The following is a 15,429-nucleotide window of genomic DNA, read 5'->3' on the forward strand; positions in this document are numbered from 1 at the left end:
TTGAGAGATGTCACTAAACCCGCCCAAAGACGTAAACAACCATGTATGAGCAGCGCCTATTATACGGAGGGGGTCCGACAGCCGATCAGTTCCAGTCATTTCACCAGGAAGGAGGTACACGGCTCATGTTGTCTATAGTTCAACCATGCCTAGGCGGTCAATACCACGGTTCGATCGTATCTGCGTTGTTACTTTGTGCCAGGAAGGGCTCCCAACAACGGAAGTGTCCAGGCGTCCAGGAGTGAATCAAAGCGATGTTGTTCGGACATGGACGAGATACAGAGAGACAGGAACTGTCGATAACATGCCTCGCTCAGGCCGCCCAAGGGCTACTACTGCAGTGGATGACCGCTACTTACGGATTATGGCTCGGAGGAACACTGACAGAAACGCCACCATGTTGAATAATGCTTTTCGTGCAGCTACAGGACGTCGTGATACGACTCAAACCGTGCGCAATAGGCTGCATGATGCGCAACTTCGCTCCCGACGTCCACGGCGAGGTCCAGCTTTTCAACCGCGACACCATGCAGCGCGGTACAGATGGGGCCAGTAACATGCCGAATGGATCGCTCTGGATTAGTATCATGTTCTCTTCACCGATGAGTGTAGCATATGCCTTCAACCAGTCTATCGTCGGAGACGTGTTTGGAGGCAACCAGGTCAGACTGAACGCCTTAGACACACTGTCCAGCGAGTGCAGAAAGGTGGAGGTTCCTGATGTTTTGGGGTGGCATTATGCGGGACCGACGTACGCCACCGGTGGTCATGGAAGGCGCTGTAACAGCTATAGGATACGTGAAAGCCATCCTCCGAGCGATAGTGCAACCATATCGGCAGCATAGTGGCGAGACATTCGTCTTTATGGGCGACAATTCGCGCCCCCATCGTGCACATCTTGTGAATGACTTCCTTCAGGATAACGACATCGCTCGACTAGAGTGGCCAGCATGTTCCCTAGACATGAACCCTTTCGAATATGTATGGGATGGATTGAAAAGGGCTGTTTATGGACGACGTGACCCACCAACCACTCTGAGGGATCTACGACGAATCGCCGTTGAGGAGTGGGACAATATGGACCAACTGTGCCTTGATGAACTTGTGGATTGTATGCCACGACGAATACAGGCATGCATCAATGCAACAGGACGTGCTAGTGGGTATTATAGGTACCAGTGTGTACGGCAATCTGGACCACCAACTCTGAAGGTGTCGCTATATGGTGGTACAACATGCAATGTGTGTTTTTCATGAGCAATAAAAAGGGCGGAAATGATGTTTATGTTGATCTCTATTCCAATTTTCTGTACAGGTTCCGGAACTCTCGGAACCGAGGTGATGCAAAACTTTTTGTGATGTGTGTTATTTAAAAGGATTGCAATAGAGAAAATCTCGTCAGTACTATAGTTAATAGTTTACGTGTTTATCACTTAATGAAATGAAATTAAGTATCAAGTATTAAATTTTAATTCAGTATTAAATTTTGTAAAAAATCATTTACAAGTTAAGTATGTTTTGAAATAGAAGATACTGGAAACTAAGACAAATTTCCAGTACCAAGATAGTTTAAATTGTTGAGACTTAAAAGAAACTCAATTTATTTGCAAATATCACATGTTCCATGAGTGTATGAAGTATGGCTAGACCGTGCACAAATTATATAAGCCTAACTAATTTTATAAAGATGTACTATTTTACTCGCAACAAAATTTTGTAACGTAAGAATTAACTGCATCTTCGAAATAGCTTTAATATTCGAGGTTATTTAAAACGATGGAGCCAACTCAACTTTCATTTCGCGGCGTATAAGTTGGACATGAACAGTTTGCATACTTTTGTTTTGTAAACTACTAGTTGCGTAAACGGCCGCTAGGGCACTCACGCCAATCGGCAGTTGTGAGTAAGATGGCTACGATGTAGCAGAAGGTTTCTGCATTCTCGAGTTTGCAAAATCCACGTACAAAATTGCAGCCTGAGAGAGACTTGACGAAGCTAAACGTGTTCTGCACCGTATCATAGACAAAAGTTTATGGATCACTTTTTTTTCTTTGGAAAGCACTGTAAGTGGAATAACGCTCCTGGATGTGTTGAACCAATTGCTTTTTCCTGAATTTACGGAAGATTCATAAGAGTTCATTTTCAACAGGACGGAGCTCTGTCCCACTGGCATCATGTTCGAGGTCTTTTAAATCAATGCCTTCCTTGGAGCTGCATAGGTCGCAAGGGGAGTAAAGACCTGACTCTACACTACTGGTCACGAGATCTCTTGGTCTCACATCCTGTGACCTTTTCTTGTCTGGCTGCGATAAAGAGGTTATTTACATCGTGCCTCTACCAACACCTCTGGCCAACCTGCGAAACTGTGTCATTGCTGAGGTGATCTCTGTAACACAAGACCAGCTTCTTAGCGTGTCGAACGAGTTTGGCTACCGCTTAGAAGCTTGCTCTGCATCAAAGGGAGGACACATTGAACATTTGTAACCTGTGTTTAAAGATTTGAAACTTCATCCTTTCATTGGTATGTAGACTGCACATGTACAATTTATACTTCATGAAATACAAATCAAGTAAATGGGGTCCATTTTTGAATAATTGTGTATCGCATGGCATTTGAACATGTAGAACTCAAAATATTAAGAAATGTTGCAGAAAATATGACCTCGTGTCTCAGAACAACAAACACTGTAGAAAATAGCGGTAATTCCTTATAGCGGTCTCCAGTGCGCATTCCTTCATGTGATTATAAAATCGCTCACTTGATTAAAACACCGACCAGGAAGTATCATGTGCTACTAGATACACTATTCTCCATGTACAACACTCTCCTCTATATGTCTCCAGTCCTGGTACATAATGAAATCCTTGCGAAGTTGAAGGTGACGAAGCAAAATGGTTCATCCATTTGTAAAGAGGAGCAGCATATGGCACTAATTCGTTTTATCAATTTGAAGAGGAACAACAGCGTAATAATCCATGCAGTATTGGTGAAAGTATGCAGAAACAGTGTATCATCATACACGGTCCAGTCAGATGAATATGACCACCGCATATGTTCGACGCCAACGTGCAATAACCACTCACAGGCGACAGGTAGCACCACTAGCAGTGGAGGGTGTATAAAGCGTGTCTGTGAGGGGAGGCGGAAAACAATGCCATTGTTAATGCGGAAAAGCAGCAATCTATCTCACGCCCAAAAGGGCATGATCATTGGCTTTCGGTCGAAGGGTGGAAGCATTTCCCAAATGGCTAAGTTTCGAAGCAGTTCGCGTGGTGTCGCGCTTACTGTATATAGTGAACAGCAAAATGGCGCTATCCAAAACTGGCATTGAGGCAACTGTGGTACACCACGAACCATAGAGGACAGGGGTGAACGACGGCTGTGGAGATGTTTGTAGGTTAATAGAAGCGCAGCCGTTGGGCAACTGACCGCCCAGATGAAACAAAGGGTTATCAATAGTGTCTCCTCATACAGCAATCAGCAAATGTTGCTGTGCATGAGCCTCCACAGCAGGTGGGTGGTTTTGCACCCATGCTGACTACTGTTCATTCATGACGACGGCCGGCCGCTATGACCGAGCGGTTCTAGGTGCTTCAGTCTGGAACCGCGCGACCGCTACGGTCGCAGGTTCGAATCCTGCCTTGGGCATGGATATGTGTGATTTCCTTAGGTTAGTTAGGTTTAAGTAGTTATAAGTTCTGGGGGACATGACCTCAGATGTTAAGTCCCATACTGCTGAGAGCCATTTGAACCATTCTGATAATGATTAGAATTTTTCAAGCCAATACTGCGACTGGACATCCACTGAGTGGCGACAGGTAACGATTTGAGTTGTATCACGTTGTATGCTCCATCGGACAGATGGCCATTGGTGAGTAAGGCCTTGCAACAATCGTCAGAAGGGTCCGGGTAGGAGGAGGGAGCACTATGGCCTGGGGAATGTTTTCATGGCATTCCCTGGGCGATTTCGTCATTGGGGAAGGCACAATGTATCAACGCAAGTATGCATCTATGCTTGGTGTTCATGTCCTCTCCCACATGCAGTTTTTTTTTTACTCGACATGATGGCATCTACCAGCAGGACAATGCAACATGTTGCGCAGATCACAGTGTATGTGTTTGGTTCGAAGAGCACCAGGATGAGTTGACTGCACTCCCCTGGCCACCTAACTCCCCAGATTTTAACTCAATCGAGAATCCGTGGGCCACCTCTATCGGGCTGCTCGCACCGTGGATCCTAAACCAAGAAACCTCGCGTAGCTGACCATGGCACTGGAGTCAAATGGCTCCACATCCCTTTGGTATCTACCATAATCTCACTGACTCTCTTCGTGCTAATCAACACTGATGAGATAGTTATTCAGGCTTCTGACAGGTGCTTACATTAACGTGAGTGGACCGTGTAGGACACATTGGCGAGGTGATGCAGATGCTTCCTGAGAGGTCAAACACGTCTTGAACATCGAAGAATAAAGTGATAAATGACGTCTCTGGGAAACACAGTCGGTACTATAGGAGAAAAAAAGTTCAAATCAGCCGCGGAACCTTTTCCAGCAGGCTTCACGACAGTCTGAAGATGATGACAGTCGCCGCCGACTGGACTCTGCTACTTCTCACAGCAATTAAAAAACGCAATTAATAAATTAATAACGCACTTTTAATGGATTACCAAATCAATTCAGATTACAAGTGACACATGAAAATATACATATAACAAAACCAATGATTGTGAACTTAATAAGTACTTCTTCATTTCAGTTCTACGCAGTGGTGAAAGATATGTGTAATTTTTCTGTGAGCTGAGTTCAGTGGCTGACTGTGAGAAAGCGAGGGCCACACGAGTAGTATAGCAAATGGGTTGTAAAACTGTTTTCTGCTAGGTCGATGGCATCTGCAGAAACGAAAAACCGGAAAGGTCAACATGACGTATTCCAGAGAAATCCGATATGTGACGAAATCGAAAGACGGTCCCACCGGACGCATTTTATTGTGTCGCTTACCTGCAGTTACCATTTTTAGGAAAGTGGTTATCGCCAAGTGTGAACGTGCCATCGTCTTCCTTTCAATTCTTGCTCTGAGGGAGATAAGCAGGCTGTTAGCTTGTTGAAGTACAGAATTCCTAATAATAAATCAGTACTTAAATATACAGCTCTAAAGCTGGCAGTATATTTACAAATGAAGTCTATACGTCGATATTCTTTCCGCAGATATATTGCTACATCGATAGTATTTTTCGATATATTGGGCGATGATAACGGGAGTTTTGACATTTTTAAAAATATCAACAATCCAACTCCACATGATCTCCGCGTCTGATTGTAATTTACCATTCACCCTGACGTGAACGCAGTTCATCCGTGTTTGGTACCGTGGAAGGTGTATCGGTAGCAGAGACCGGGGGGAACCAAGAGAGACCTGAGGTGCCCATGGCCGGCCAGAGTGGCCGAGCGGTTCTACGCGTTACAGTCTGGAACCGCGTGACCGCTACGGTCGCAGGGTCGAATCCTGCCTCGGGCATGGACATCGACAACTATCAAGTGTGCCTGCTTTTGCAATTAAGAACCGACACATTTGATTCTAAGTTTAACTTACGACGAAAATGTAAACCTTTGTGTTCTAACGATTGATACTGATGTTCAAACGTTACTTGAGAGTTGAAAATGTGATTGTACAGCACAAATAATATGACTAGACATTGACATTTCTGGCAAATAAGATACTAGTACGGTAACGCAGTTTCCTGTTCCCTACGGCGTTGACTGTGGTAAGTCCCCAAACCATCGGAATACCTGATTTCGGTGGCCGCCTTCGCATCCCGCCATTAGGGTGACTGATTTCGGGTGACTGATTTCGGTGCGTTTCCATCCAACAGCCGTAACAGCACTGACTACTAGGCGGCTATGGGCGGAATACAAACCACAACCATTGTAAAAAGGTAAAACGTCCTGAAGTGATAGTGACAGGCATACCTGCCGTGGGTACTCACCCTAAAGGTGAGAGGCGAGGGAATTCACCGAAATCCGGATCCCGATGGGAACAGAAAACTATTACATCCACGTCGTTGTTCCTGGATCACACTAAACGTAGTTTGTAACCAGACACTGAAACGACTGAACATATTGTACTGTATAATCACATTTGCAACTCTCAAATAACGTTTGAACAGCAGTATTAACCGTTAGAACAAAAGATGTACAAGTACGTCGTCTATGAAATGTGGAATCTTAATTGCAGAAACAGGCACACTTGATATTTGTCTATTACAGCGCCGTCTACCACGAAAGAGGATCAATGGCTTCAGTTAACCGTACGTATTTTCGACGTAGAATCCGAATATGCAATAAAAATGAGATGTTAAATACAAAGTTGACCCTGCCAACGCAAGAGGGGTTTTTAGGAAGTTTCCAGTTGTAGCACGACAGATCTTACCTTTACTAATATTAAGGACCTAGAACGTTTTTGTCCGTACCGGGCGTGATAACAGACATGGAACGAATTCAGAGACGCTCTGTTAGGATCGTAACAGGGCCGTGCAGCCCACACGAAAGTGTAACAGAAATGTTCGGGAAACTTAAGTGCGAATTCTCGGTAGAAAGACGACGTAGTTCTCCTGAAATCGTCTTTTATGGCTTCAGAGAATGTGTATTCGAAGAAGACTGTATGAGCATTATGCTTTTAGCATAGTATACTCGTATATACCCTGTTCGAGTCCTAATTTCTCTCGTCTTACCTTCGTGGTCCTTACACGAAACGTACGTTGGCGGCAGCAGAATCGTTCCGCAGTCAGCCTCAAATGCCGGTTCCCTAAATTTCCTCAGTATTGTCTCGCTATGGGAACGTCGCCGTCTTGTACGACATGGAGTTGAGGAGATATGGCATCAAATACTGAGATGAGTGAACATCTGCCGCGTTGTGCATGAAGTTTTATTGCTTTTTTACTACTAACTCTATTCGCAACACATTTAGCAGGCATTAATGTTGCTGAATGTACCTGTAAAAATACATCGACGGCCAGAGTGGCCGAGCTGTTCTAGGCGCTACAGTCTGGAACCACGCGACCGCTACGGTCGCAGGTTCGAATCCTGCCTCGGACATGAATGTGCGTGATGTCCTTAGGTTTGTTAGGTTTAAGTAGTTCTAAGTTCTAGGGGACTAATGGCCATAGCAGTTAAGTCCCATAGTGCTCAGAGCCATTTGAGGTGCCCATGCGCGGGCCTTTTTCTTAGTCGCTACTACCCTACAGATGGCTGACCGTGAGAAACAGCTTCTTCAGCTGGTCGCAACTGCGGCCATCTCCTCCTGCATCCCCACACAGAACTAATTGCTCCCTATCCACTATAAAATACAAATAAAAACATAAATAGCAATGATCCCAGTTCTTTTGGAGACACGAATTTACTCTATCAAACTTCTTAAAAACACAAATGCAAACGACCACAAACCATAAAGACTGTTACTGAAAGTAGGTAACTGCTCGCTAGCTGACGAGGAAAAACCACAAAATATCTTCCCTAATTTAAAGTTCAAATAAAAACACAGATGGAACATATTTAAGAAACTGCATCGACATGAATGATATCAATACGGTGGGAATTTTTCATTTATAAACAATGTGTCACTCAATTACTGTCCTTCATTACCAGTGCACTGTTGCAAGCGACTTCAGAAACTGTTTCTATATTTCATTTCTCAGTGGTGGCAAAAGTCTTCGGCCGATGTTTGAACACCTCACGTCACCCTTAAGCTGCCGCCACAGAGAAAACAAATCGCACAGTGTAAGGTCCGGTGATCGTGCTGGCCAGCGGACGTCCCCTCGTAAGGAAATTAAGCGCCTGCGAAACATCTGTCTCAACACTTGGAGAGAAATCTGAGCTGCGTGAGCGGTGGTTCCGTCCTGTTGAAACCGTACCTTGTGAATTTGCGAGGTACTGAGTCTTGGTTCAAAAATAGCGTTGATCGTGAGAGTTTATTGTTGAAAGTTTACTGTCGCAGTAGCACCATTCCCTTCAAATAAGTAAGGAACAATTATACCGACTCTTTCTCCAGCCGCGCACCATGCAGTAACACTGTCGTTACGTAACGATTTTTCATGAAGTTCACGAGGGTTCTGTCCAGTAAAATGTCAGACGTTTTGACGAATAGCGCATCCCGGTAAGTGAAAATGTGCTTCATCACTGCAAAAGACCACAGCAGCTCCATTTTCAAAGATATTTGCACATGTACTGACCACATTGAAATAATTGCTGAACAACAACTATCTTGTACGGATGAAATGTTAAGTTCTGTTGCAAAATTCCCCGCACTCTTCTATCAGATAACTGAAGAGCTCTACATCGTTTTCGAGAAGATCTCTTTTGTGGCCGCTGCAATGAACGCCTCACTGCATTAATGTTTTGTGGAGTTCGAACGCTGCGTGACCTCCCTGCACTTTTTAAACGCATCACACCTTGCTTTAAAGTTTGACGGTGGCAATGTATATGAACAGAACTTCTCAATCCATAGACGTCATTCATGTTGACACAGTTTCTTACTTTTGATTCATCTGCTTTTCATATAACTTTAAATTAGGGAGGATGTTTCGCCGTACCCATCATATTCAAAACTACGCCACTGCGGCGTACCAGGCGGTGCTAGGAAACACTACAAAAACTACGAGCTACCAAAAATGGAAAAAAAAACAAAGACAAAACGAGCCCTGTTGTCTTTTAGTCACAGATTAGCATTAACGGTCTTGTTAAAATTACTAACGCAAGTTACTACACCGAGACTGTCACTGCTACTAGTTTACTGCAGACTGGCAAACAAATCAATTCCAGTGGTTTGGAAAGGATGTATGTATGTATGTATGTATGTATGTATGTATACAGATACATGATGACGCGGAAAAATTGCAGCACCAAAAATAATTAATGTAAAATAATGAAATTTCGGGAATACATTTGTCTAGGTAACATATTTAAATGACTGACATTGCAAGATCACAGGTTAATGTAAGTGGGAGACAAGTTGTAAATAATGTGAAATGCTGGTACATTGACAAAAGGATGTAGCCGCCAGAATGTTGAATGCAAGCGTGCAAACGTGCATGGATGTTGCTTTACAGGTGCCGGATGTCAGATTGCGGATAAAGTTAAATGTCTGCCGCACTTGGTCAGTCAATACGGGGACGGCTAATGTCGTTTGTGGATGACGCTCGAGTTGTCTCCGATTATCTCCCACATGTGCCCGACTGGAGATCTGCTGATCGAACAGGGCAACACAACACATCGATACTCTGCAGAACATGTTGGATTAGAACAGCGTTATGTGGGCGAGCGTTATCCTGTTGGAAAACAATCCCTGGAATGCTGTTCGTCAATGGCAGCTCAACAGGTCACATCACCAGACTGACGTTTGAATCTGCAGTCGGGGCGCGTCGGATAATCACGAGAGTGCTCCTGCTGTTATACGAAATCGCACCCCAAACCATAACTTCAAGTGTAAGTCCAGTGCGTTTAGCATGAAGACTGGCTGGCTGCAGGCCCTCTACCAGCCTCCTCCTACCAACATACGGCCATCACTGGCACCGACGCAGAACCAACTTTCATTATAAAACACAACGTATCTCCACCCTTCCCTCCAATGAGCTCTCGCTTGACACCACGGAAGTCTCAAATGGCTTTGGCAGTTAGTTGATTCACTGTGGTGCCAACTGCTACTCACATTGCTGCTACAGATGCAGTATGATGCGTAGAGCCATACGCAAAACATAATGGACTTCCTTCTCGGTAGTGCCCGTAGCCATCCGGAGCCTGGTCTTCGTGCGACCGTACATTGTGACCACCAATGCTAGGAATTATGTACAGTGGCTACATTCCTGCCAAGTCTTTTTGTAGTATCGCAGAAGGAACATCCAGCTTCTCCTATTCTTATTAAACGACCTCATTCAAGATCAGTAAGGCGTTAATAATGGTATCTTTGTCACGTTAAAGGCATCTTGACTAACATCAGCTCACCAAGTCCAACTCAGACGTAACTGATACTCATGACCGTTACAGAGTGTATTTAAAGCAAACCTGATCTGCATCCTCATAGTGGCCTACTAGCGCCACTCTAATATGAATGGTGTGAGAATTCGAAACATGTCCTCTTTCAGATGCACTTTCGATACTTTTGTTTATGTCTCACAACTCCTTCTTGGTGCTGCGATTTCTTTGCCGTCATTGTAGTCGTGTAGCTCCTCGATACTATTCTTGGTGTCTGGAGACAGGTGGAACTTGGGTTGGGGTTGACTCCCCAACTTCTTGCAACCCCTATGGCAGTTACATGCCCACACAGGGACTGACTGTTTGCTTTGCATTTTCAGGGTCCGCCTCCAACGGAGGCGCCCCCGTGGCTGGACGAAGAGAAGTTCCGGCGTGGCCAGCGCTTCGCCACGGAGCACCTGTTCGGCCTGGCCTACTCCGAGATGTTGTCGCTCATCATCCTCTTCTCCTTCCCGTCGTCGCTGGAGCCGCTCATCTTCACTGGGAACTCCGACACGCCCTTTAAGGCGTTCAAGCGCTACCTCTCGACAGGCTTCAGGGTCCTGGCGTGGTCAGTATCCCTCAGCTTGCTCTGTCAATGCTGAATTTTTGAGTAAGTGAGAATGCTGTACGGATAAATCATTCCTTGAGTCATTTGTCTCGCGCTATTTACACATTCAAGAGTTACCAGCATTAACATGAAAGAAAAAAAGTGTAACTTCTGCTTAATATAATTCAAAAAAACCTCGTATGAAAATGTAGAACAGTTAATGAAAAACAGTGCATTCAAAAATTCGATGTTTACTGAACTACGACTACGGATACAGATTGTAACGGAATTTCGAGACAAAGTTGATAGAACTATTTTTTTTCTGGATAAGCGACTGTTTTGTAATTCGTTCTACTGTTGCGTGGCATTTAACTGTTTGGTTCAGTTGATAAAAGCTATGGAATGTGAGGCGTCGTGTTCACATGTTCAGTTTGTTTTAAATGTAGGGCGCTTTCAGCTGATGAGCGTATTTTTCATGTTTGACATCTGCTTCGACGAGGTCATACATACAGATTTCGTGCGGGAGGCATTTGCTGAAAAATTCCCAGAAACAGCTGTACCTCATAGTAATGTGGTTCGTCGATTTACTGAGGAAATTCTAGAGACAGGCTCAGTGTTAGATACCGAACGAATTGTAAGACCAACTAAACTAAACGAACAGAAATTGTTGGATATTTATGATTCCATGCAACAGTGTCAAGCGTAATCTTTGTGCTAGCTGGCACAAGAAAAATATATGAGTCTTGCAACCGCGCATAAAGCGATTAGAGAAACACAGAAATGGTTCCAGTATAAGCTGACAGCAGTGCAAGAATTGAAAGATGCGGACCACGAAAAGCGAAGACTTTCCTGCTAATGGTTTACATTTTTTTAATTGAAAGGAGTGCCTCTGATATTCTTAATCTCATCATCTGTACAAGCGAAGCCACCTGTCTGGTCATATTAACACACAAGATAACTGATAATCGTCAACGTAGGATCCTCGAGCTGTGCTTGAAACACCATTGCACAAGACAATCGATTGTGGTCAACGGAGAATCCTCGAGCTGCGCTTGAAACGCCATTACATGATCAGAAAACTTGAGTATTGGTGGCTGTATCCATATGGCGCGGTGCATTATTGGACCTTTATTTTTTGAAGAAATCGTGGACAGTGAACGTTATTGTTTACTGATCCACGATTTCAGTGGTCTGGTAAAGGAAGACGAATCAAATACTCAAGGTTTCAACAAAATGACGCTACTGGGCACACAGCTAACAGCACTATGCGCCTTCTGGAGGAGTTTTTGGGTACCGTGTTATCTCAAAAAAGCTATGGCACCCTCGCTAGCCGGACCTTACTCCACCAGACCATTTTCTTTGGGAAGCAGTGAAATCTGTTGTGTATCGTAATTGCCCGTGCATGCTTTGCGACTTAAAGGCTGAAATAACTGAGTACATGAGAAACGTATTACATCTGCAGAACTTGTTTTCCAGTACAATCAAGCGGGTTTGGACTTGTATAGCCGCCCGTGGGCGTCATTTCCGAAATGCACTGTAAATACACAGTAATTTTCTGAATACCTGTACTCTAAAATATTGCTGTTTGCTGATGACACTACCTTGGTAGTAAAGGATGTTGTGTGTAATATTGACTCGGTTTCAAATAGGGCACTACATGACGTCAGTTCATGGCTTGTAGAAAATAAACTAACGTTAAATCACAGTAAGACTCAGTTTTCACAGCTTCTAACACACAATTCAACAAAACCTGCCGTTTTAATTTCACAGAACGCGCATATGATTAGTGAAACTGAACAGTTCAAATTTCTAGGTGTTCAGATAGATAGTAAGCTGTCGTGGAAAGCCCGCGTTCAGGATCTTGTTCAAAGACTTCTACTATTCGAACGGTATCAAAAGTGAGTGATACTTCGACAAGTAAATTAGTCTACTTTGCTTATTTTCATTCACTTATGTCATATGGTATTATGTTTTGGGGTAACTCTTCCCATTCTAGAAGGATATTTTTGGCTCAGAAACGGGCGTTTCGGGCAGTAAGTGGTGTGAGTTCACGAACCTCTTGTCGACCTCTGTTCACGAGTCTGGGTATTTTGACATTGGCCTTTCAATATGTATATTCCTTATTGTCGTTTCTTGTTACCAATATTAGTTTATTCCAAAGAATAAGCAGCTTTCACTCGGTTAATACTCGGCAGAAATCAAACCTCCATTTGAATCGGACCTCCTTAATTCTTGTGCAAAAAGGTATGCAGTATACTGCTGCATGCATTTTCAATAAGCTGCCACTCGAATTCAAAAATCTTAGCAGTAATCCACGCGCTTTCGAATCGAAACTGAAGAGTTTCATCATGGGTCACTCCTATTCTGTCGAGGAGTTCCTTGAAAAATTAAGCTGATTCTTATTGCATTGCTGATAACGTTTACTTAAACTTATGGACAGACTTTTTTTCAGGTTCATAAACATTTATTTTTATGTGTTATCACTTTTATGTTGTAAGTTCATGTACTGACACGTTCCATGACCTTGGAGATTTGTTCCTCAATTTGTCCTACGGAACTTAACGAGTAAATAAATAAATAAATTTTCACTAACGCATAGGGGAAAAAAATGGTTGGAGACCACGCAGCACCTGAAGAAGACGGCTTGGTCGGTCCTCGAAATGCTGTGCAGAAAAACGAAACAGCAACTCGGCGGAACACACTGAAGCGCACTATTAATCAATCGCGCAGAGAAAATCTGAGAGGCCACAAAGAATTTTTTTCAAAAGAGCCATCAGACTTTACAAGGCTATATCTATTCTAGGTGTGCTCATACAATATTGGGGTGAATTTTACAACTACGTTAAGAAGCAGAGTTTTCATGTAACTTTCAAAAATGTCCAATATGCTTCTCACTGGACGCACTGCAAGCATCCAGATGATAGTCAAATTCATCCTATACTTCTGTGAGCATGTCTGGAGGTACAGGGCGGTTGATAGGTGTTGGATGATCATTGATGCAAATGGTCGTCGTGCAGTACCTCTGTCCAACGCATTCCACATGTGCTCGGTAAAACAGGCCAGTCCATTCCCCGAATATCCTCTCCTTCCACGAGCTCCTCCATCTGTGCAGTTAGATGGGGTCATGCATTGCCATCCACAACAATGAATTCAGGGCCGAATGAACCCCTACAGGACGTACATGGGGAAAAAGTAGTGTCACAATATGTCAAATGTGTGTGAAATCTTATGGGACTTAACTGCTAAAGTCATCAGTCCCTAAGCTTACACACTACTTAACCTAAATTATCCTAAGGACAAACACACACACCCATGCCCGAGGGAGGACTCGAACCTCCGCCTGGACCAGCCGCACAGTCCATAACTGTAGCGCCTTAGACTGCTCGGCTAATCCAGGGCGGCAGTGTCACAAAACTTGGATCCGAACAATAACAGCTGGACCATCAAAACGATCGTCTTCGACGCTTTTCATGGGTGTCGAACCCCTAATGAACCCAGAAACAATGTCGAACATGATCGTCTTGGTGGTTCAGACTACATGACGTGGGTAGGCATAATGTTGCATGGGCGTACTGACTTTTTAATCTTGGAACACGGTACACTCACGGGTCCAAGTTATTATGACACTGTACCGCTTCGCAATGCGCGTCTTTTCAGAGGTTCATTCGGCCTTCACTTCATCTTTATGGATGATAATGGGCGACTGCATCGAAATGCTCAGGTAGGGAGCTCTTGGAACGAGAGTATATTGGGCGACTGGATTGGTCTGTGCGATCCCCCGACTTCAGTCCCATCGAGCACATTCACATCCATATTCACCAGCTACCATCCAGAAGTTGTCAACCGCTCGGTTGTAGGAATGGAACGCCCTATCACGCGAACTTGTTACGAACCTTGTGGTCAACATAGAGGCACCTTGCAGAGCATTCATTGCTGTCTGTGGTGATCACACACTGCATTAAGAACCATGTCCCATCTATTGTAACGTCCAGGGGACCATCACAAATCGTGGTGACTTCAGTGTAATTATTGTCTTTGAGCAGAAGTGTCATTTCTATTCGTCTCATTGGGTATTTCTCTCTGTTACTTCCTGTACTATACTTACACAGGTCAAAGGATGTTTATTATTATGTCCCGTTGACGATTAGATCATGAAAGGCGGAGTGTATGCTCGTTTTGGGAAAGGAAAGGGAGTAAATTGATCATGCGGATTTCGAAACAAGCGTATTGGCATTTGCCTTAATTGGTTTAAGCTGAACACAGTAAATCTAAAGCTCGATGAGCGGACGGAAATTTGAGTCATAATCCACCCCAGTACGCCGGCCGCTGTGGACGAGCGGTTCTGGGCGCTTCAGTCCGTAATTTCGCTGCTGCTACGGTCGCAAGTTCGAATCCTGCCTCGGGCATGGATGCGTGTGATGTCCTTAGGTTAGTTAGGTTTAAGTAGTTCTAAGTCTAGGGGACTGATGACCTCAGACGTTAAGTCCCATAGTCCTTAGAGCCATTTGAACCATTCCACCCCATTTCGAGTCCAATGTCTTACCGCTTCGTCATCCCGCTCGGCAGAGAGAAAGAATAATAACCACACGCTAAGATTAGAAATTACCTACTTACTACCGTTTGGCCCTCTGACTCTCCTATGTAAACTGACTGACAACAAAAGTGGAACATCCTGAATGGGAGCCGGTCGGCGTGGCCGAGCGGTTCTAGGCGCTTCAGTCTGGAACCGCGCGACCGCTACGGTCGCATGGATGTGTGTGATGTCCTTAGGTTAGTTAGGTTTATGTAGTTCTAAGTTCTAGGGGACTGATGACCTCAGATATAAAGTCCCATACTGCTCAGAGCCATTTGAACCATTTTGAACCTGAACGGGA

General features: G+C 44.2%; 1 protein-coding gene across 1 annotated transcript in view; it reads left to right on the plus strand.

Moving 5' to 3' along the window:
- LOC126199211 (uncharacterized) overlaps window positions 1–15,429 on the plus strand; it is a 253,999-nt gene that overhangs the window by 177,430 nt on the left and 61,140 nt on the right. Inside the window, exon 3 of the mRNA XM_049935990.1 lies at window positions 10,347–10,576. Coding sequence (XP_049791947.1) covers window positions 10,347–10,576 — 230 coding nt within the window. The remainder of the gene's footprint in view (window positions 1–10,346; window positions 10,577–15,429) is intronic.

This window comes from Schistocerca nitens, chromosome 8 (assembly GCF_023898315.1).
Source record: "Schistocerca nitens isolate TAMUIC-IGC-003100 chromosome 8, iqSchNite1.1, whole genome shotgun sequence".
NCBI lineage: Eukaryota > Metazoa > Arthropoda > Insecta > Orthoptera > Acrididae > Schistocerca > Schistocerca nitens.